The following is a 23,567-nucleotide window of genomic DNA, read 5'->3' as shown; positions in this document are numbered from 1 at the left end:
TGCTAGGTTGCTGCCCTGAGTAGTGAGCCTGGAACCCAGGGTGATGAAGGAGGCACGCCCTGGGCAGGGGCCATGCATGGCTTGGACCCCCTGGAAGACCTTCAGCTGGAGGTGCCACTCATCTGAGCTTATAAAAGAACAGGGTCCAACCCTCCTCTGCGGCTGTCAGCCTGAACTGCCTCGGGCAAAGCAAAAACATGGAGCACTCCTAGTGCCTCTGGGTCAGTACGTGGGTGGGGGTGTCTCCTGCTTCCGGCCCCACCTGCATCTGCTGTCTTCCAAGAAAGGGAGGGAGGGAGGACAGCTGAGTCACTCTCTCAAGCTCCTGTTTTTGCTCCTCCTGTCCCTCACAGCAACCTGCCCAGGACATCAGATACCCTGTCTCTTTTTTCCATTAGGCATCTATCTACTTGTAGTTCTGTGAACCCAATGGAGGGGCCAGAGCACTGGTCTCCAACAGCCACCAGCACCCCTAATGCAGACAGACATTCAGCAGATCTGATGAGTCTCCCAAGAGGTACTTACCCTGGAGCCTTCCAGAAGGCTTCGTGGGGCAGTGGAGGTTGGGCAGCAACTCCCTCAGGGGAACCCCTGGGGAGGAGGCAACTTCCTGGAGGGCAAAGAGGGGTTCAGGGTGAGGTAGACGTTCTGAGGAGGCTGATCTAAATGGCCTTCCAGCCTCCTGTGGATCTGGGATTTTTTTTAAAAAAATGTGTTCAGTTAATCATTATGGGAAAAGTTCACGAATCACCAGGAAATTTCTGAGAGGGGGGAAGTTACCTTGCCAGGTTTTGAATGTCTTAAAAATAAACAGCGTAGATAAGGAAATGATGGACATAGCACATGTTGAGTATTGACGCACTTAATTATCTCAATGCAATGAGGAAAGTGGTCCTGTTATGATTACAAATAATAAACTACCCAAGAGGAGAGAGAGTACAGAGGGGGTCAATAACACAGCTATAAGTAATCGAACTGGGAATCCACCTCAGGTAGCCTGGGTCCAGAAGAGAATAGAAAATCTGGAGATAGTAAGGAAGTACGTACTAGAATGCATTAGGCGGTAAGGGCTGCATTTCAGACTCAACAGCCCGGGAGAAGAGGAGAGAGGCCGCCTCTATTATCAGTGCATGTTGGAGAATCACATTTTGGCCTACCTTTTGCTGGAAGAGCAGGCCTCTATTGAAAGTGAAGCTTATGAGGAGTTTACCCTGATTTAGGATACTTAAAATTGTTATGTGCTTAAGTTAAAATGTGTGCTTTTGAGCCTGACAGTTAAAGGAGGCCCCTTATAGGTGGAGGGCTTCTGGAAAGTGTTTGTTGTAAAATTCACCGGACCTATTTCCTTATTAGTAACATGAAAAAGGGACCTAACTCTCTCTTGGAGGGGCCTTGGGAGCCTCAAAGAAGACGGGTGTAAACCGTAACATCTTACCTGGGATGTACTGAGTGTTCAGTCAATGGCAACCAAAGAAGGAAACTCATAAAATGTCTTGAAATACATTTAAATGTAATTTAATACGGTAGATACTTGGACACGTTGGGCCCCACTGACGGGTGAAACTCATCGGTGCTTTTCGGGTGGAGAGGACTCGGGAGTGTTGTCACTGAGCACCCAGCCCGTCCTAGAGGGCTGCGGCTGCCTTCCCACTGCAGGCGGGTTTGCCGCGTCCGACCACTCATTTCCCCTGTTTGCGCGAGTCAGGGTTGCTTCTGCTTCAGTATCCTTGGTCGGTGGGGATTGCTTCCGCCAACCCGCTTGTCTCTAATTTTTCTTCCACTTCTTGAAAAGAAGCTTAAAAAGAGAAAAGCAGAAGATGATCTTTTTTTTATAAAACATGGGTAAGCAAAAAGAAGAAAATTAAAAAGCCAAGTAAAAAAAAAAACAAAATAGAAATTTTGTGAACCGGTGGCAACCAGAGTTTAACAATGTGGCATGTGTCATTTTATGTCTGTACTTTTCAAATGGGCTTGTATCACACACAGGTTTGCACCACGCAGTTTTTCTTGCACAAAGTATGGTGATCACTAGTTGGGTTGATAGCATTCTTCCTCGGCACCATGACAGATTACCTTCCAGGAGCCTGTCCACTTTCTTTAGTGTGATTTATTTAGCAAATCTTCCACCAGACGCTTGGATTCTTTCCAGATTTTCACGTGAACAAACGCTGAAATGTTTCAGTCTGCCGTTTGACGTCAGAGAATTTTGACCCTGCCCACCCTTTCAAAACCAACTTGAAGTCCTCTTTGTCTTATGTCTAGAGCCCCCTCCAGCTTGCTGTGCGCAACAACTCACAAAACTGTCAGCGGCACAGGGGAGAGGCCAGACGTGTCCGAGCCAGGGCGACGGCGGGTCCGTGGTTTCCCCTGCGTATTTGACCAGGGTTGGCGAGGACCCAGACCCACAATCGCAAAGGCCTCTCCCCAGAGCGTGGAGCTATGTGCGCAGGATCCTGCAGGGGGTAGGATTCGCAGTGGCCTTTGCTACGACCAGGTCTCCTTGAAGGCACCCCTTCCCGCGGGGGACAGGCTGCGGCGTGCGGATCTCGGCCCCGGCAGGGCTTTAGCTCTGCAGAGCACCAGGGCGGAGGCATGGGGTTAGTCCAGGGTCACAGCTTCCTCCTGCTGCAGTGGGTGGGGGTCGTGGCGCCCCCTCCTCCACCCTAGCCCATGACTCCAGGACCCCGGAGCCGCTCCTTCCACACACTCTGGAACCTTCAGACCCCGAGACGCCCTCAGCTCATGGAGAACCAGCAGAATCCCCACCCCCCACCCCGAACCCAGGCGGATCCCCAGGCCCCCGGACGGGGGCGCAGAGCACAGGCCCGGGTCGTTGGGCGGGGCGCTTGCCCGGATTGGGAGAAGCCTCAACACTTTGTAGCGACCGTTCCTTTTCCGGCGCCTCCAAGGCGGTGCGGGCAGGTGCGGGCAGAGCACGTGTGCGCGCCGAGCGCAGAAGCCGGGAGCCAGTTCCGGGCTGGGGTGAGCCGGAGGCATCTGGGTGAAGGTGAGTGAATTTGGGAGGCGTCTGGGTGGGGGTGACTGAGTCTGGGTCCCGGGTGGGCCTCTGGGGCAGGCATCTCAGCCCGCGCGGGGAGCACGGTACCGGGGGCGCAGAGCCAGGGCCAAGCAGAGGGTGACCAGGCAGGACGCACAGCGGAGCCCCCCGCCCCCACTGGGCCGGATCCCCTGCGTGTTCACAGTGCGCCCCGGCACTACTTCCAGAACTCCGGAGTCCCGTCCTTATGCGCCCGGCCTTGGCCTCCTTCCTGCCCTTCCTGGAGCCAGGCGTGGAGGTGGGGTTGGTGCGGGAGGAAACCAGGGTCCCTCGCCTCCTGCCAGTCGTGACCGGCAGAAACGTGAGGTCCTGCATCTAGAGCTGGTGACAGGCGCTAAGGCTGGGCAAAGGTGGCATAGACGGGAGTCCCCACCCCCACCCCCGGCGGGCGCCCCTGGAAGCAGTGTGGGGCGGAGCGGGCTGGAAACAGGCCAGACCCTCTGCCAGGAGCCCGGCTGTTCTCTGCGGATTCTCACAGCCTGTGTGGAGAGCGGTTTGGCAGCGTCTCCTCAGATCGCACCCTTTAACCTCGCTTCCAGGCGTCTGCTCCATAGGAGTAGGGGCAGTTGTGAACACAGGTCTGAACGTTATCCTGGAAAAAGCGGTCCCTGGCATGCTGCCTGAACGTCCAGGGCTGGGGAGGCGTTGCTGCAGGCTGCCGCCCCTCCTTTCGTGGGGTGCTTTGCAGGCCCGGGCAGAGACCAGGAGTTTTCTCTGCGGTGCTGGCCAGATTAAGTACCGCCAGAAACAAGCTCTCCCAGCTGTTAAAACGCCTTCAGTCCAGCTCGGCGTGGCTCACCTGTTTGTGTGGAGGGTGGGAGGGCAGAGCAGGGGGCGCAGCAGAGCGGGGTTTTGAGAGTAACATGTCAGGGTTCCCTCCTTGAACACACAAGTCAGCCTGCCTCGGGCCCCACTTCCGGGCAGAGGCAAGGCACCTCCACTGTCTCATCCTCAGTCCTCTCCCGGCAGAGGGGAAGCTCGGTGCCCGCAGCGATGTGAGGGCGAGGGCCCGAAACTCCAGCAGGGCTGGGCCAGGGAGGCTGGCGCGGGTTCATCCCTTTGTGTAGATTCCCCCCCTCCACCCCCTTCTCTCTTTCTCTCCTTCCTTCTTCCCTTTCCTCCCCTTTCCTTTCTTCTTTTATTAATTTGTCAGATGAGGGCAACCTTTAAATCTTACTGGTTTTCAAATATAAACTTTTTTTCAAAATCAAGAGTTAAAACCACATTTTGCTGATCCTGCCGCGGGGTTGGGCCCCTGGACTCCCCTTCGCAGGAGCGAGAAGGGCCTCTGCCCTGCCCCCGGCCCAGGGCACCGCCCCCCCCCCCCCAACCCCGGCCACCATTTAGAGAGGCCTGGACACCCTTCTGGCAGATGCTGGGGAAATCTGATGACCGGACCCGGGTGGGCCCCGCCCCCAATGAACGCAGAGGAGAAGCACAGGAACCGTAGTGACCACGTGCGTGAGATGTGGGGGAAGTGGAGAGGAGGAGGTACGGGGAGGGGGCAGCAGCAGAACAGAGGGAAGGTTCAGAGGAGCGAGGCGAACTCCCAGCGTCAGCACAGGGCTGGGACCTGGTGCACAACCAAGGGCTGGACAGTTGTGGGGACTACGAGGCAACTCTGGGGGGCAACAATGCCACGCCTTCTCTCCTGACCCCCGCCTTCCAAGCACATGCGGCGGGACGGGCCTCGCAGAGCTGGTCTGCGGATTGCTGTGTGGTCAGCCTGTGGTCGTCGCGGGCCCTTGTCATGACCGTTGTCTTGTTCACAGAGGGGCCCCAGCGGACTCCGGATGCAGCGCCTCCTGCAGCTGCTGAGTGGCAGGGGCGGCGCAGTTCCGCCCCTGGCGGAGCTGGTGAGCTTCACAGGCAGGATGTGCCGGGAGGTCCAGGACGACCCCGCCCGGGCGCAGCCCTTGGTCACGGCGGTGCTGAACAGCCAGCTCCGCCTGCACCTCCTGAACAGCGTGGACGTGGCCCTGGTGTGCGCCCGCGTGCTGGCCCAGCAGCAGCAGTACCTGGCCGCCCGCCATTTGTTAGAGGTAGGACTGGTCTGCACGGGGGTGCAGACAGAGGTGCGGAAGCCACCACCTCCCCAGACGTGACAGAAATCCCCAGAAGTCAGCAAGAGCCTGGGGAGAGATGCTGTACACCAAGTTGGAACCATTTACTCTCAGCCAGTGAGAATTCCTCACTGGGTAGTCTGAGACAAAACTCTCCGTTTATCAAATCCCGATGGGCCTAGAAGGGTGGTCCTGGCTGGGACAGTCGGCATCCCAGGTAGTGAGACAAACAGTGAAACAGACCCTAGGCTCCTGGTCTCCATTTGGGAAGTCTGAAACTGCAGGTTTCTGGGTCACTCCTCTGGTGGTACTTTGAACCTCAGCTCATTTGGCGCCAAAACCTGAGCTGCGTGCATGTGAAGCTACTTATGCTCTTTATTTGCTCGCTTAAGGTGACTGGTACATTTTACTACCTAAATACTGGCATGTTTGCTTGCAGGATGCTGCCTGCCCCAGGCTATGCTGGGGTGGTGCAGATTACGCACTTTCTGCCTGTATTACTGTCTAAAATCTGAGAAATTCTGAATTCCAAAATCCATCTGGCTCACAGGATTGCAGTAGGACGTGTGGGGGGCTGTGTTTCCCTCTTTCACTCCCTGTTACAGCCGGTGCGTGGTTCATGCTGCTGTTGCCTTCAGGCTGCCCAGTTCTTCCCTGTGCCTTCTGTTTCTGCTCCCCACCCCCATCCCAGCCCCGGGGCGTCCTCCTGGCTGCCCTCCCCCGGTCCTCTCCGGCCCTCTCAATCTAGTCTTCACGCACCAGCCAGAGGGGGGTTTAAGACAGCAGGTGGCACCCCGGTGTGCACCCAGGCAGTGGCCCCAGAGCCTGCTCTCCAGTCACGACAGTGGCCTTACTGGCTTCCGTGCTGTCCTCGAAGTCCCCAGCTCTTTGTCTTTGACCCCGTGTGAGCCACTCCCTCGGCCAGAGGTTGGAGCCCTGCTCTTTGTGTGGCTGGTGCCTTCCTGCCAGTCTGGTGTCTGCTTTCAGCGTCACCCAGTCCAGCTAGTGCTTCTTTATTCTCAAGGAGAGTCCCTCGTGTCCCTTCGTGGCTCCTTCCTCAGTTCAGAATGAACAACCTGTTTCTCTGTCGGTCTGTGTATGGTCTGCCTCCGCTCTTGCACTGCAGGCCCCAGGATCGAGAACGCCTCAGTTCTGCTCATTAAATGATCCCAACATAACACCTGGAACAGAAGAGGGCTCCATTTTCCAAATATGTCTGAATAAATGGATGAACACACAGGCTTGTAACAGCTGCTGTGAAGGCAATCGATGATGAAAAACTCCCAGGGGAGGGACTATAACTCGGTCAGGATGGTCCAGAAGTATTGGGAGGTGATGTGCTCTGAGACCTGAGACAGAGGACAGGGCCACCACATTGAGAAAGGGCGTTTACGGCCATTGGCCACTCCTGCAGGCGGGGAAGCCCCGCGTGGCTTCCCTGACGATTGTGCCTAAGGCCGACTGCTGCATTCTGCAGAAGACTACAGGCCTCAGCCCAGCAAAGTGGGCTTTTCCTGATGCTGTGGAGTGAAAGCTAAATGATTCTCAGCACCTCCCTCACCAAGATGGTCCCAGGAACACTGGGGTTGAAGGCAGGAACCACACACTGACCATAGGGCCTGTGTCCAGGGTAGGCCCAACTTGGCGTCTTTGGCCAGCTCCCAAGCCTGGTTCCAGGACCAAGGCACACTGGGTTGGTGAGCTGTCAACTGGCACAGGCGGGGACCCCTTCATTCCCCCATCTCAGAATGTGCTCACTGAGCCCCAGGAGCCCGCCCTGCTGGTGGGAGAGAAAGGTCTTCCATGCAAGATGGGGGACAAGCCTCGGGCCCCTCAAACCTGACCTGTGGTTTGCGGTGCAGCTCTGCCTTGTGTGTTATGGCCGCAGGCTCGTCCCTGGTCCTCTTGCCGGTGCTCCTCACCAGTGGGCAGTGATGGAGTGCTTTGCCCACCTTGTCTTCTGGAAGGGCAGCAGTGCTCAGTCAGTGGGTGAGGCTGAGCCCCCAGGGACTTCCCACCTAGCCTGGTGGGGACTGGAGCCCGGCTGGCCATGAGGTGCCAGCCAGTGGGTGCCAGCCAGCAGCTCGTCCCAGGGCTCCCGGGCTGGCCAGGGCTCAGGTCTCATCAGGCTGTCGTCCACAGGGATGCCGGGTGCCAGGAGGCAGCCCCGAGCTGGTGCAGCTCTGGAATGACATTCACTACTGTCTGCTCATGAGGAGGCTTGGCGTGGCCCTGCTGACCCCCGTGCAGAAGTTCAGGTGCAGGAAGAGGTAGGTGCCTGCCTTGATTTGCCCAGAGTCCCTGCGGCCCCCAAGGGATCGGCCGTCCAAAGCCACAGATGGGCTGAAGGGCAGTAGAGGCAGGGAGATAAGGGCAGGAAAAGCCAGGAGAAGCAGGAACAGTCAGGGTAATAGGTGCGCCATCGGCTGGTGCCCTACACTCAGCCACACTCTCCTCCTGCCCCACCGGCTGTGGGGACCAATGCCTGCAGGGCGAGGAGGGGGAGCCCTTCTTGGGACCCAGGCAAGAGTCCAAGCTGCAGCAGGAGCCACTGTCCATCCGGCAGGACCCCACAGGGAGGGAGTCAGTGGGCGGACACTCTGATCCCACCCTCCTTCCGAGGGATGGATGTCCCTCAGGTTGGCTAATCCCCATGGTCAGACACTGCAGATGGCCTGGCCTGGACCCCAGCACGGCCCCTCAGGGCTGCAGGACCCTTGAAAGAGAGAGAAACACGAGGGTGCTGCAGGCACGATTTGATCAACGTAGTGCTTAGAAGACTGTCTGGCACACGATAGCTGCTGAGTGGATGTTCATGGTAATTACCACCATGACCATGGTCAGCACTAAGTAAACGTCACGACCAGTTCTGGCTGTTTCCATCCTCACCATTCATGGATGAGGAAACCAAGGCACAGAAGGGTTTGCCCCAGGTTCCGCACTAAAGAGATGCAGGATTCCAGCCTAGACATCAAGACTGTGGAGCCTTTGTTCCTAGGTGCTCCCCACTGGCCAGGAGGGGCTGCAGGACTCGCTCTGGGCTCCTGACAGCCCAAGGGACAGGGGTTGCTGAGCCATGGGCCTGACTGACGGAAGAAGAGGTGGAATCTTTTTGGGTCAGACCGAATTGTTCTCTGGTGCCTGCCAGTTACGACTTTGAAGCCCAGCAGTTAATCCGTCCTGGAGTTTTCGGGGATGCAGTCATGAACCTCAGTACAGGTCCTGACAGCCTGCCAGAGGGTGGTTCTGCAGAGTAAATGACTGGGGGACCAGCATGGGGTGTTGGTGAAGAGGCCCCTGGTTGCTGGGGCCCTGCTCTCTTGGAGCTGCCCGGGAGTGTGGATGGTGGACCATAGACCAGGAAACAGCAGGTCCCATAATTCAGAGCAAGAACTGCTAGATGGGACACGTTCTGTAGGGGCTGTGATGCATTGGCCCTTTGTTGTGGTGGGGGCTGCAGCAGGGACCCGGCGAGCCTGGGAGAGGCCTGAGCATGGGGACAGCTCTCTCTGGGCCTAAGGAGGGGTGACATGGGAGTCACAGCAGATGGCCAGTGCAGGAGCAGAGGCGGGAGGTCCTTGGAGTTTCTGGGAGTGGCTGTGGCTGGAGAAAGGGTGGTGTCAGGATGGGCTTTGGAGGATTTGCTGGCAGGCTGGATGGACTGGAGAAGGTAAAGGGAAACAACCTGGGCTCCGGGGCTCTCGGCCTGATTGGCTGGCTCGTGGTGGTCTATCACTAGATACCCAGGAAGGGCTGGGGGTGGGGGGTGGAGCTTCACTGGGAGGTGGGATGTGTGGGTGCGTTTTTGTCCTTCATGGGGATTTGTTCAGTTGACATTTGGGTAGCAGATCGTGTAGAGACAGGTTGCTGTTTGTTTATATGTCACTTTTTTCTTTTGGAAAAATTCCAATATACACACAGTCAAGAGAATAGTGTATCCAGCTTCAGTATCCTCATCATCCAGCTTCAACAGTCATGGACCATTGGTCAGTGACTGGTCCTGGGAAGTCTGGTGAGAGTGTGGCAGTGCCAGGCCCCTCCCTTGTTTGGGGGATGGACTGGGGGGCTGCAGCACACAGCCCGCAAGGAGAGTAGCCAGTGAGAGGAGAGGAGGTCTAGGCGAGCACACAGCTGGGCCCAGAAGAAGGGATCTGTAACCACCTCCCCACTGGCCTCATCCAGGAACCCACCGCCTCCCTTCCTCTGCCCTGACGGCCTCAGAAACCGGAACTTCCCCAGAGAAGTTCGCCAGAAGCTGCAGGACTTTGCCTCGAGAGTGAGCGCCAACCCCAGCAAGGCCCAGCGGGTAAGAGCAGTGAGAGCCAGGCCACACACCCCTCCCTTTACCTGACCCTCTCTGTCCTTAGGGACACCCATCACTAGGTGCCTGACCACCGACCCTTAGGTGACCATGCACCCTTTGGGGACGCCCACTTTTAGGGGAAGCCCCATCCTTAGGAGAACCCCACCCTGAGGTGATACCACACCCCTAGTGACTGGTCCACAACCTCAGTCACCCCCCATCCGACCCCCTACTCACCCCATTGCCCTAGTGGCCTGTCTGCCAGGGCGCTGGTGGGCTCTGCCTCCTTTGAACTGCCCTGGGGACGGCGTTCTTTGGCTGGCGGCCCCTGAACGTCGGTCCAGCTTGCGGAAGTACGGGGTCTGGTTTCCTCAAGGGTGTCTCGATATCCTGTCCTCCAGTGTGGCTTCGACAGGTGCTCACCGAGCACTCGCGGCGGCCAGGGCTCCAGCAGGAGGGATGGAGGGGCTGAGCTCTCAGGGAGTAGGCTGAGGGGGTGCGAGCGGGAGTCCTGCAAGTCGGAAAGCTGGCTTGCTTCCTTCTCTCCGAGTCTGATCCGGGGGCCTTGCTCAGTGGCCGCCCCGCCCCTTCCCTCCCCGTCCAATCAGCTGGACTCTCCCAATGACGCCCCACCCCCTTCCCTCTCCCAGTGACTGCCCCGCCCCTCCTCTCTGTCTCCAATCACCCGGAGTCTGGCAGTGACCACCCCGCACATTCTCTTTCTGTCTCATCGGCTGGGTTCTCTCCCAGAGCTTGGTGCCGGGGCCCGTGAAGGTGGTTGGGATCTGGGTCCAGAGGAAGGACAGGTGCCTGATCGCAGGGTCGATCGTGGCAGACGCGCTGTCACACCGAGCGGGCCGGCGGACAGTGGTCTGGTGTCACCTCTGGAGGGTCCAGTCTGCAGGCCCTGCCCTAGGCCTCCAGACTCTGGGTGGTTGTCGGCGGTGCGGCAGTGTGACTGAGGAATGAGGCCACAGGCCAGTCTGCCCATCGGCTCCGTGTCCCAGCCCGCTCCGTGCCCCTGCTGCCTGGTGTCCAGGCTGGCTCACTGTCCCGGCCTGGCGCTTCAGGAGCCGGCTGGCCTAGAGGTGCATTGTTTTGAGGCAGGAGGACCTGGCCTCGGAGACGTGCTTGACCGTGGAGCAGGTCACCAACTGGTTTGCCAATTACCGGCGGCGCCAGAGGGCCCTTGTGCAGCGTGCAGCGCCAGCCCAAGATGCGGTGGACAACCCCAGCGCGACGGAGGCAGGTCCACGCCCTCTGCAGCCTGCAGGCCACCCCCACCTTGGCTTTAGGTGTGTGGACAGGCCTCAGTGGTCAGGTGAGTGGCCCGTCTCACAAAACCTATGTCTATGGCCAGGCTGAGGTAGGGTCCCTGGTTACAGGACACCCTCCCCCACTCCACACGTTCAAGACTTCACCCTGTGGGGAGTGAGATCCCTGAAGCTGAGTCAGGTTGGACTCAGGATGGGCCTGGGTGGTGCTGCAGCAGCGTTTTGCCTTCGAGTTTACTGTGTGGTCAGGGCCAGGAGGCAGTGGGAAGTGAGCCAAGTGCCAGAACTTAGGATGTCCTGGGTTGGTAATTGCCGTTCAGGCCAAAGACAGATCAAGGGACAAACAGAATGCTGGGCGACAACCTTTTCCAGCTGGTGTGGTTGCTCTTAACCTGCTGGGAAGGGGTCTGGGATTCAGAGCACCCCCAGCCGCCTCTCGTGTCTGGTGCATTTTCAGCAGGACCTGAGGAAGGTGGGCCTGTACAGACCCAGGAGGCCACCCAAGGGCCGTGGGAGCCCCTGGCCCCGACCCCGGACTTCTCTGGAGATGGGACTATGCCACAATCACTGGCTTCCGGGTACTGCCCCCCTCATAGGCCATGGGACCGTCTTCCTGCTCAGCTCCCCCGTCCTCGGTGGGAGACCAGACCTGAGGTGGGCGTGGGAAAGCCTGCTGGACACTGGGACCAGGTCGAGGACGGCTGAGAACAGAGATGGCTGTGACCCCAGGGATGGGGGAGCCACTGGCAAGGAGCCCACGTCGGGGACCCACACTGGCTGCCCGGAACCTGACTCATAGTCTGGCTTCACGTCAATTTTGGAGACTGGGAAACACAGACTTGGAAAGACACACACGCAGACCTACCTCCAAGACAAACCATCTATTCTCGTGGTTTGTTTCTCTAGCATTTGGTCCAGGTAGTATTTATTCGAGTTAGTAACAGGCAACAGTTCTTGAGTTCCTACTGTGGATCAGGCACTGTTCAAGCTCTTTCCGTCACCTCCTGGGACGCTGCATGAATGCAGTGAGGCTGAGGGAAGTGTGGGTCAGCAGCAGGACGAAGTTTGAGCGTGGGGCCAGGTCCACTATGTGTCACCAGCAAGCTGTGCCCACCTCTTCCACTTACCCTTGTGTGGGCAGCACCGGGCTGGCAGCTTACACCCAGGCCGGCACTGCCCAGATGTGTGACCGCAGGCAAGTCCCTGTGACCTCAGTGTCTCACTTTTGTTCACCTGTGAAATGGAGGTAGCGATAGGACCACCAGTGCCATGCGGGTTGGTCCACAGAAGATAGGGGTGGGGAGTTGTTAACAGAAGCCCAGGAGTGGTGTCTGAGATGCCGCTAGCATTTGTGGAATATTCACTCTTTAAGTTACTAACTGCTGCCTAATATTCCTTAAAGATTCACCTTCATGTGTTTACTCAACTCTTAGGGCTTCCTAGTCACTTCCCATTGTCAGTACTGTGCAGCAACGCTTCATTGAAGGGCCTTGTCAGTCAACTGCCAACGTGGCTTTGGCTTCTAGCAGTGGTAGTTTTTGTGTGTCTGGAAACCTTGCAGCCCCAGGGAGAACTGTGAAGGCAGTGTGACTGGAGATGGGGAGGACCCCACAGCCGTCAGAGGCTAAGTGGCGTTGGGAGCCCAGAATCGCTAACTGGGCTGGAGTCTCCCCCAGGTCCCCCTGTCCCGGCCTGAGAGAGCCTCTGCCCACCAAGGGATGATGTGTGCTGTGTTCCCCAGGTCTCTGCAAGGTGGTGAGAGGTACCGGGGGGACCTGGCCACGGTCCTGCCGCTCTCCCCACTGTCCGCCCTAGCCCGGGCCTCTGCCCTCTGGCTGCTGGCAACGACACACTGGACCCCTCTCTGGCTGCCCCCAAGTCATGGCTGATGTCCCGTGCACTGGCGTCCTCCAAGGAAGATCCCCTCCAGACTGGGCAGCTGGTCCGCGGTCTTGGGGTGGACTTGGCCATGCACCCTCCTGATGCTGCTGTGGCTGCGTCCGTCGCTGCCCCCAGTGAGCCCAGCCCCACAGGTGGGTCCACTCTAGACAGACCCCATGCTTCTGCATCAGATGCTGTAACTGCTTGCGTCCTGTTTGAGGGGGCAGAATTTTGAGGTGCTTGGACTTTCTGCTCAGATCCCGTGTTACTTGGATCAACCCCAACCCAGTGCAGCTGGAACACATGCTCTTCCCACAGACAGCCCGAAGAGGTCCCCTTTATTTTTGTTTCCAAAAAAAAAAAAAAAAAAAAGTGCACCTGCCTGAAAAAACAAGACAGCGAGGAAAGAGAAAAATGAAATGAAACGGCTGCCACCCCGGCAGTCTCCACTCCAGTCCCCGTAACTTGTCAACACCTGTTACAGCCCAGGAGGGCTGAGCTGCTCACACCCCTGCGGCCCCCCTTCTCTGGTTGGAGTTTCTTTCTGAGTTATAATTGTAGATCTGAATACCTTCCAAGAATATGTATTCAGGTATATATTTTGTCCACCAGACATGACAGCATCTTGTGACAGCCCAGCTGGTAAGGAGGATATCGGCACTGAACTCGGCCCGTGACCTCAGTTTCTTAGTCTTCGATGGTCACACACGTTTTCTTGGAGTTTCTCAGTGCTTTTCCTTTTTCGTGCATTGTCTGCTCTTACCACGTCGTTAACGTCTCCCCGTGTTTCACGCGTCCCCTCTGAAGGCTGCCTGCCGGGAGCCTGCTTCCTGCTCCCATCCAAGTGCTCGCTCTCTCGGCCTGAGGGGAGCCGCCCCCCAGGGCCCCTGTGGCTGCCTCCCTGGGTCTGCTTTGGCAAATTGAATTGCAGGCCTTATTCTTTCTTTCCTGACTCTTGTTTTGTTAGAGAATGTCTTCAGTGAACTTTACGAGGAAGGGTGCCTGCAAGGGACATTTTCCGAGTCCTTGCATGTTCTGAAATGGTCTTTAATCTACCCCCATATTTGATGACCACTTTGTCAGGGACAGAATTCTGAGTTTAAAATCCTTTCCCCTTAGAAATCTGAAAGCATCTCATCCTTGGAGCATCCGGTGTTGTCATTTTAAGTCAGACGTCTTTCTGATGTTCACGTATCTTTCCTCCCTCGGAGCTTTTTATCTTGGTGTTCTGAAATTTCAGAATGGTCCTGAGACTGGGTGTGATGGTCCTGGGTGTGAGTCTTTTAAATTAACTTTGTCAGCTTTCAATTTAAAGAGTCTGTGAACAAGGTCTCTGTTACGCTCTGGGCATTTTATTAGACGGAAGTGTAGCTGACTTATTCTGGGATGATACTCTTGGATAGTTTCTTTGATAATCTCCTCCCTCCAGTTCTCCCTTGAGAGCACGAATGTTGTTTGGATGTTGGAAATCCTGGAGCAATCTCCCAAAATTCTTATCTTTTAAAAAAAAATATGTTTTTATTGTGTGTGCTTTTGCCTTAAATTCGGTCTTCTGATACTTTATTCTGACCGTTACATAGTTTAAGAGAGCTCCAGGCTCTGTGGTGCCGTTACTGATTTTCCTTTCTTCAGAGATCCTGTTACTTTTCTAGATGCGATAGCTTCTATTTCTCTGAGTATCCTAATTAGAAGTTTCAGGAAGTACCTTTTGCTGCCTGAAGTGGGGAATGTTGGGATCCTGGATTCGGGTCCTTCCTTGAGTGGAGGAGGCGGGGCCCCAAGGAGGGAGAGCTCGAGTCTGGTTTCTCCGAGGCAGCTTTTCCGTCTGAGCAGACTGGTCTTCTGTTTCAGAGGCTCGCCTTTGCCTGCCCGTATTTACTAACAGGGCTGGAGTCGGGAGGGCCTTGGGCAGCCTCACCCGGGGGTGAGGGGAGCTGGTCTTCACGCCGCGTCCCGTGTGTGTGAGGGGTGGTGGTCTCCGGGAGGTGTCCAGCTCCCTGCTGACCGACCGCCTGAGCACCAGGAGGCCACCCCGCTCCGCCTCCCTCGCTGCGAGCTTCTCAGGGTCCTTGGCCTTGGCTTCCCCTCAGACACCTGCCACCTGGGTGGGACGGACCCGTGCTCTGTGTTTGCAGAACAGGGACCTCTCTCCCCTGCTGGTTACCCATCCCCTGACACCTGCTTTGTTCTGGGCTTGGGGCTTTTTATTTCTCTTTCTCTTGGAGGAAGAAGATATCTCATTGATCTATTACGTTTGAAATAGAAATGTTCAAATTAGTGCTTAAACGAATTTCCTGGACCTCAGAGTATCTTGAAAGTTGTGCAGGAAAGAGGAAACAGCATAAAACAGGGGTGGAGTTGTGTACCAAATGGCGGGGGAGATCTGGGCAGCTGGCTGGCAGACAGGAGGAGGGACTGTTGCCGAGGATCTGAGACCAGGGACTCAGGCTCCCTTTACCACCTGACAGACTTAGGGCAGAAATGGGCCGTCCTTCTTAGCTCGCTTTGCTCCTAAACATCTGTCGACCAGAACTGATCAAATCCACAGTGGCTTGCCTTAGAGAGGCCAAGGTCCCCTGAGATGTTTGCTGAAACATTTTAAGCGGAGGGAAAGTGCAGAGTAAGGCAGTGACACCTCGCACCTCAGTGACGTCGGGGTGAAGCCCAAGGTGAAAGGGGAAGGAAACAGCCCAGCCTCTGGCGAACGAGTACGAGAGGCAAGGAGGAAGCGGATGCCCACCTGTCTGTCCGTAGGCGGCGCAGTGGACATGGGGCAGGTCTGGATGCTGAGTCTTCTTCTTTCATTGAAGTACAGTCAGTTCACACTGTTGGGTGTTTCTGGTGGACAGCGTCATAGTTCAGTTGGATTCTGGATCTTCCGCACTAGGGGCTGGCGTGAGGTCTGCAATGACAAAGCAGAATTTGAAGTCAGCAAACTGTTACTTTGTTCGGGTCTTTGGGAGCCTGAAGAGGCCACTGAGCTCACCAGTGGTGGCTGCCCTCCCCTCAGCGAGGGAGCTGAGCCTGGGGCTGGACAGGTTGGACGCGGCCTCTCTGCAGGATTCTCTGTCGTGCTGCATGGGGACCCTGCTGCCTTTTCCAGCCCTGAGTTGTGGCATTTCTTCCTGTGCAGGATTTGCTGACCCTCCCAGCGTCAACCCCCAGAGCACGTACCTGCAGGAAGGTCCAGGCACCAGCGGTGGCCGGGCAGAGGGACTGGCGCGTGGCTTCCTGATGACACAGCCCCCAGCGCAGGCTCCCAAATTCATCCTTGCCCAGAGGTAAGCCTCAGAGCCCTGGAGCTCAGGCCACACATGCCATGGGCCGTAAAGAGGCCAGTCCTGGTGGGGAGATTTGCCCTCCAAGTGTGCAGCTCTTTCCTGATGGCCCTCGACTGAATGAAGGTTGTACTTTCCCCAAGAGTAAAGAACACACGGAAATACCGGAGGAGTTATGGGCACACATTCTGTGGCCGGTGCTCAGGCGTCGCCCCTTCCCCCAGAGATCTCCCTGGGCCCCGGCTGCCTCTTTCAGGCAACTTCTCTTTTTTTTTTGTGCAGTGGGGGAGGAAGGTGTGGTGGTAATCAGATGTATTTATTTATTTACTGGAGGTACTGGGGATTGAACCCAGGACCTTGTGCATGCTAGTCATGCACTCTACCACTGAGCTACACCCTCCCCTCTTCAGGCAGTTTCTTTTCCCCAAAGACTTCGTTTCTGAACAGCAGCAGGGTCTTGGCTTTATATTCCAAATTGTAGTTGTAAAAGGGCTCTGGAAGGCAGTGAGCAGCCCAGGGGCTGCACACTGTGGCGGTGGGGCTGGGGCAGCCATCCAGATGACCTCCAGAGCGCAGCCTGTTAGGCAAGGGGGCCTCTGCAGCAGAGGGAATCTATGGTAGCGGCCACAGGACTGGGTCCCCAGGGTGCAGGAGCTCCCTAATCTGGGCAGAGTCACAGGGGGACGTGTGAGAGAGGAGGAGCCCCCCCCCCCCCAAGTCGCAGGCCCTGCTTGGGAAATAGCCAGACAGTGAGAAAATCCAGCCCGTGCTGACGGACTCACTTTTCCATTTATGACTGGGCGCCGCACAGACCAGAGGCCTTCACGGGGTCCCCTTGTGGCTTCTCCACTGGCCGACTTGCCCTTGGGCCCTACTGCCCTGGCCCATCCTTGCTCTGGTGACCTTGACTCCTTCTGTAAGAACAGCTTTGTTGGGGGTCTAACTGGCTTAAAGTGACCAGACATGTTCAGTTGTTACAGATGATAGTTTTCTGAGTGTGACACGTGTGTCCGCCACAGCCCATAACCGAGCTGCAGGTCTCGGCCATGCAGGCTGTTTCCACTCGCCTCCACCCCCACCTACCCAGCATCGGGGATCTGCTTTCTTCAGCTACATTTTCTGGAATTTCGTACAAATGAAATCGTACAGCACATGCTCTTTTTTTGGGGGGTGCAGCACTCTGCCTGACTCCTCCGAGACCCGCCCCGGTACTTTGGGTCCCCACAGTCCCCTCCTCCTCATTGTGAGTCCTCGGCCCGGGTCGACATCACCAATGGGCGGGCACTTGGGAGCCTTCCCGTATGCCTGGTGACCTGCACGTTTGCCTTTGTGTCTCTGGGGGAGGACCCCTAGGAGTGGGTGACCAGGTGCGGTCAGACTTTTAAGGATCCGCCTGGCCGCTGTTCTGAGGGGCCGCACCTGTTACCTCCCCTCTCCTGACTCCTTCCCGCCTGAGGCCTGCCCCTTCTTTGTGGCCTTTTCTTCCTTCACATCCCCGCTGGCTGTCCCCTTCTCTGTGAGCCTGTGCGGATGTACTTAGACGTCCCGAGCCACCTGCTTCAGGTGCCGCACAGGCCCCTCCCACACCCCACCCACCCGAGAGCCCTGCAGGCAGAGGCTGGTCCTGAAGAGGCACCTGGAAGGGCCCCTGATGGGCAGAGAGCTCTCAGGGCACACTGCTCATGGTGGACTGTGTCACCCTCCAAGAGGGCCTGGAAAAGGGCCTGTCCCGACCCTGTCCCTTTTCCAGCACCCTGGAGCTGGCCCCAGCCCCGCCTGCCTTTCCTGGCCCCTTGCCTGCCGTGGAGCTGAGCCAGCCCCTGCCCTCTGGCCAGGTGAGCCCTCCTATGAGGTTCCGTGGTTTCCCTCCTCCCTCCTGCACCCTCAGCTCGTGCCTTTAGTGTGAGTAAAACGGGCAGAGGTGACCACGGGGCAGTGGTGTCTTGAGGCTGAACTTCAGTGGAATGAGGACTGGACGCAGTGTTCCTCACTGAGTCCAGAGGGGCTGGGTCCCAGGGTCCAGGGTGCCCAGTGGGATGGCAGAGGTGGCAGAGGGTCCCTCCGTGTGTGACGCTTTGTTGGCATTCCAGGTGCTGTGTCCTGATGGCCAGGCCTCCAGTGACGCCTGCTGGGGAGCCAGGATGCCCCTTGAGCATTCAGGGGGCAGCCTGGGCTGAGCTGCCCTTCAGGAGCCCGGCCGGTGCCCCAGGGGGAGCATGTGTGGACATCCAGCAACACAAGTTTCAGAGCCTTGTCCCCACTGGAGGGAGGTCCCCAGAGTCCCCTGGGGTCCTGCTGAGAAGCACCGAGGGCAGCTGAGCCCCCTGCCATGTTGGAAAAGTTTGGTTGGCAACTCCCTAGACTGGAGGCAGCAGCTGAGGTCAGAAGTCAAGGTGGGTCTGTTCTCAGGCAGCAGCTGGCTGCAGCTAGGCTCCTGGGCAGGGCTGGGCAGTGAAGCCCTTCTCCAGAGAGGGAGGTGGCACTGCTGGCCACCCTCTCGCCTGTCCTGTCCTGTGACAAGGCCTCCCTGACTTGGTGAGTGCAGTGTGGGCTGCGTTGGACATGGCTGTGTCCGGGGCTTCCTCGGAGGCACGAGTGCTTGGGGAGAGCCAGCCAGGGTGGGACGGGCGCTTTCCCCTCAGCCTGGGATTCACTGTGTTTGCTGCACCGATGTTCTGTTCAATTAAAGTTTGATGTTCTGAACTCCCTCATTCTCATTCACTCGTGTGTCCTGGACATCTGGCCCTCTCATGCCCGGCCGGCCTTTCACAGGCGAATGCACAGTCGGTGCACTGGTCCCGGACGGATGGGCGTTCAGATCATTTCTGGCATCTCTGTTTTACAAGCAGCGTCCAGTGGGCATCTCTGCAGGCCGCCCTTTACCTGGTTCCTCCTGGGAACAAGAAACCGCCCCGGAGGAGGAAGCAGCGGGGCCAAGCGCACAGACCCTGGTGCCGCTGACCCTCTCTGCCTGGTGACTTTGACGCCCAGGACAGCCACCTCCAGGAAAGGGCCCCTGACCTGGCCTCCCCCTTGTTGGGGGTCACAGATGAGATACAGCAGGGGGCAAAGCCACATCTGTGCCCTCAGGGCTCACAGGACGGGGCAGGGAAGCTGGGGAGTCAGGGGCACTTGCAGTTGTTGGGGGGTGGGGTGAGGTGTGGCGCCTCTGAGAAACCTGGATGCCTGGAAGACACGGGAGCTTCCCGGGGAGGGGGTGTCTCAGCTGAGACCACCTGTGCTCAGTCTCCCGCCCAAGGGCCCTCGGCTGCACCCTTCCCGTTGTTGCAGAAAAGTGCGTCACAGCTCGGTGTTACAGCTCGGTTGTGACAGCCACCTGGATCCGGGCGAGAAGCCAAGCAGCACTCGGAGAGTTGCAGAACCCAGTGGGGGTCCTTTCGGTATTTTTTATGGGGCTTCCCACCTCACCATCACCCCACCTCCCTCAGGAGTGACAGGCAGTCCATTTGGACAGCTGCTCCCAGGCTAGGTTCCCTCCAACTCAGGTCTTTCCATTTTAAAACATGCTTTTATTTTGAACCAGTCGAAAACTTACAGAATGTTGAACACAGGATACAGAGATTTCTGTCCTTGAACCATTTAAGAATGAGTCACTTAGCTGGTGCCCCAACGTTCTTGGGACTTGTACGTGTTTCTATCGGATACGGAACTCTGCCCTCACAGCCGCAGGGTAGAATTCATCAAAATCAGGGCCTCAATGCTTTGCCCCCTCCTAGTTGCCAGCCCCCATGAAAGTTGTTAGTTGTCCCAAGAATGCCCTGAATTGTGAAAGAATCCAACTGTGCCTCATAACATGGGCTGCGTTTACCTGACACCTCTTTCAGAGCCCTTCAGCCTGGAGCAGTCCCTGGTTTTTCCTGGGCTCCCATGACCTTGATACTGGAGGACTACAAGCCAGTTACTGCGTAGAACACCCCCCAAGTGCCGTGTCTGACGTTGCCCTGGAACTTGGGGTGTACATTTTTAGAAAGGATATCCTGGAAATGCCGCTGGGGCCTCGCCATGTCCTCCCAGCAGCACATGGTTTTGCTCACCTCATCTCCAGTGGTGTTCATCTCGACCGCCTGGTTCGGATTTTGCCAGCCAAGCTTCTCCACCATAAAGTTCTTCTTTTATTCTTTGTGTAAGTATTTTAGCAGGTGGTGCTTTGAAGCTATGTAAACATCCTGTTGTTCATCAAACTTTCTAGTAACTTGTTAGTTTCCCTAATCTGCTTACTTCAATCCCATAATTCATGAACACTTTACTCTCTCATTTACCCCAATTCTGGGATCTCAGACATCACCCACTTTCTCCCATCAACACACACACAGTGAGCACCCCAGTCTCCCAGAGTCACGTCAACCTTAGGATTTATCGTTCCCCCAAATGGTGATTGATGTAAATAACTGGCCTCCACAACCCGTCTTTTTCCCCACTCTTACCCACACAACCCATCACCAGGTGAAGAGCTCTCTTCAGACTCACACCTTCATCCAAATCCTGCACAAAATGTCAGGACAGTTAGTGAACATGTTTTAGGGTTAGGGGTTAGAGGGCCTTGGGAAGTGGGAAGTGCCCCCCCCCCACCTCCTCAGGACCATGCAGAGCCCTGGGCCTGTCCTGGTCTTGTTCTGGGTCCTTTCCTAAGGCCAGCAGAGCCTGGATGCTTGGCAAGGAGGTGCCCATGTGAGGGTCGGTCTCAGTCAGAGGCAAGACCAGGGTGAAAACGTCGCACTAAGGTCTCCAGGGCACTTTCCTCCCTCCTGCCCTTGGCAGACACTGGGCTTCACCCTGAAACTAATAATTAGACAACAGAGGTTGAAATTCCCCATGTTATAAAAACCACTGTACCAAAACTGACACAAAAAATAAGATAAGAAATTGCATATGTCTAGTAGATGAATCAAATCAATAGTTGAAAAGCCAAAACAACTAACCAAAAACAGTTATAAAAAAACTTTCCACAACGAAAGCTATAGGACCATAATCATGAAATATTCAAAAAAATTATACGTTAGGAAAAAAAAAACACCTGAACTCCTCAGGTTTGCCTGGCCCTGCACAACAGTAGGTGAGCACCAGCCCTGGCACCCACTGTGGTCCTTGCCCCACCCACCTGCACCAGCATCTTCAGGTCCCAAGCCATAGCACCCAGGACCCAGTCCACCCATCAGTGGGCTGGCACCAGCCCTGGGGTGTGACATTACCCACTAGTGGGTGGGAAACAGCTCCATCCTACATCAGCCACACCAGCTCTGGGACACCTTGAGCCCCTCAGCCGGCTGCTCTGGGATCTGGACCCATGCACAAGTGGACCGTCACCAGTTCCTGGGCACAGTAGACCCCACAGCAAGCCGTGTCAGGAGCTGGACTCCCCACCAGCAGGGCAACACCAACCGTGGGGCCTCCAGGCCATGGTCCTGTCCATGAACAGCAGCACACTAGTTCTGGGACCCCTGGGCCTGCAGCCAACCATGCTGGGACTAGGCTCCATCCACCAGTGAGCCAGCACCAAGACCAGCACCAAGATCTCCTCTGGCCAAGCAGCCAGCGTGCCAGGACCCAGCCTCACCCACCAACGACCAGTATCCTTCACACAAGGCAGGGACTTCAACCATGCACACAGGGGGCCAACCATACCTACCAGCATGTTTACAGTTGTCACCCCACCACAGCAGTAGGACCCATGCAGCCCACAGAGGGCCACTCCTAGGGAATGTAGTTCTGCTTCAGAGGGGAGTGTGCTAAAGCCGCCAGGGCATTTCCGACAGAAGGCCAATTCTCCAAGATCGGGAAATGCACAACAATCTACAGATTCAATGCAATCCCTATCAAGATACCAATTACATTTTTCACAGAACTAAAACAAGCAATTTTTTTGGTGGCGGAGGTAATTAGGTTTATTTATTTATTCTTAGAGGAGGTGCTGGGGATTGAACCTGGACCTCCTGCATGCTAAGCACACCCTCTACCACTTGAACTATACCCTCCCTCCTAGAACAAGTACTTCTAAAATGTGTATGGAAACACAAAAGACTGCAAACAGCCAACACAGTCTTAGTAAGAAGAAAAAAGAGGAGGTAGCAATCTTCCTGATTTCAAATTCTACTACAAAGCTATAGTAATCAAAACAGTGTGGTACTGGCACAAAAACAGACACATAGATCAATGGAACAGAATAGACAGCATTGAAATAAGCCCAAACTTATATGGATAGTTAATCTGCAACAAAGGAGGCAAGAATATACAATGGTTAAAAGACAGCCTCTTCTATAAATGGTGTTGAGAAAAGTTGACAGCTACACACAAAAGAATCAAATTGGACTCCTTTTGTACTATATACAAAAATAAATTCAAAATGGATTAAATAAAGACTTTAATGTAAGACCTGAGACCATAAAATTTCTAGAAGACATAGGCAGTATATGCTCTTTGACACTGGCTTTAGGAATTTTCTCTTTTTTTGGCACTGCCTCCTCAGGCAAGGGAAATGAGAATAAAAAAACAAATGGGACTATATCAAACTAAAAAACGTTTGCACAGTGAAAGAAATGATCAACAAAATGAAAAGGCCACCTACCAAATGGGATAATGTATTTGCGAATGGTGTGTCCAACAAGGGGTTAGTATCCAACATATATAAAGAACTTATGCAAAAAAAAAAAAAAACCAAAATAACTCATGCAGCTTGACTTACAAAAAAAAAAACCCAATTAAAAAATATGCAGGACCTTACATTTTTTCCAAAGAGGACATACAGACGGCCTGCAGGAACATGACAAGATGCTCACCATCACTCATCATCAGGAAAGTGCAAGTCAAAAACCACAGTGAAGTTATCACCTCACACCTGTCAGAATGGCTGTCCTCAAAAAGACAACAAAAAAATAGTGTTGGTACGGATGTGGGGACATGGGAACTCTTAATACTCGGTTGGTGGCAATGTAAATTTGCACAGCCAATATGAAAAACATTATGGAGAGTCCTCAAAAATTAGTGATAGAACTACCATCCAATCCAGCAATTCCACTCCTAAGCATTTAGCTACTTTGAGAAGATATATGCACCCCTATATTCATGGCAACATTGCTTGTGACAGCCAGGATATAGGAGCAATGTAAATGCCAGTCAGTCCAGTCAGTAGATGAATGGATAAGGCAGATGTGAGCTCTCTATCTGTATCTATATCTATATCCCAGTTTCTCTTGATTTTATTGTTCTTTTAAAAATTAAAAGTATATCTTTTGCCAGTACAGGTTAGACTATTGCTAATGTGATGAAGTGAGCACTCAAGTTTAATTCTCTGCTGAATTTCAGTAGCACTTGAAAAGTTCTGTTTTCAGCTCAAGGATATTTATGCTGTTCTTCTGGAAGAACAACTTAGTAACACACAGCTGTTAAGCTGTACGCATGCACCTGAATTCATGTGTGCTTTTATTTGCAATATATATATATCATGTAGTACTACTCAGCCATAAAAAAGAATAAAATCTTGCCATTTGCAAAAACATGTTTGGACCTAGAGGGTATTATTATGAAGGACATAAATCAGAGAAAGGCAAATACTGCACGATTTCACTTATGTGTGGAATCTAAAAAACAAAGCAAATGAACAAACATAACAAAACAGAAACAGAGTCATGGATAGCAGAGGAGAAACTCTCCAGAGGAGAAAGGATGGAGGGAGGAGAGACATAGGTGAGAGAG

At 55.1% G+C, this 23,567-nt stretch overlaps 1 protein-coding gene across 1 annotated transcript; it reads left to right on the top strand.

The window, feature by feature from the left end:
* LOC105080831 (anomalous homeobox protein-like) lies at positions 1-18,172 on the top strand. Its single transcript, XM_074358488.1, is given in 10 exon segments — positions 1-5,100; positions 7,264-7,391; positions 9,304-9,427; positions 10,532-10,745; positions 11,156-11,276; positions 12,440-12,465; positions 12,468-12,731; positions 15,713-15,860; positions 17,608-17,692; positions 17,948-18,172. Coding segments are annotated over 10 exon segments (1,446 nt in total). The 5' UTR covers positions 1-4,851; the 3' UTR covers positions 18,035-18,172.
* Positions 18,173-23,567: the final 5,395 nt, after the last annotated feature.

Source organism: Camelus bactrianus, chromosome 35, assembly GCF_048773025.1.
Source record: "Camelus bactrianus isolate YW-2024 breed Bactrian camel chromosome 35, ASM4877302v1, whole genome shotgun sequence".
NCBI lineage: Eukaryota > Metazoa > Chordata > Mammalia > Artiodactyla > Camelidae > Camelus > Camelus bactrianus.
Note: the sequence above shows the minus strand (reverse complement) of the source record. Positions and strands in the feature narration are given on the sequence as shown.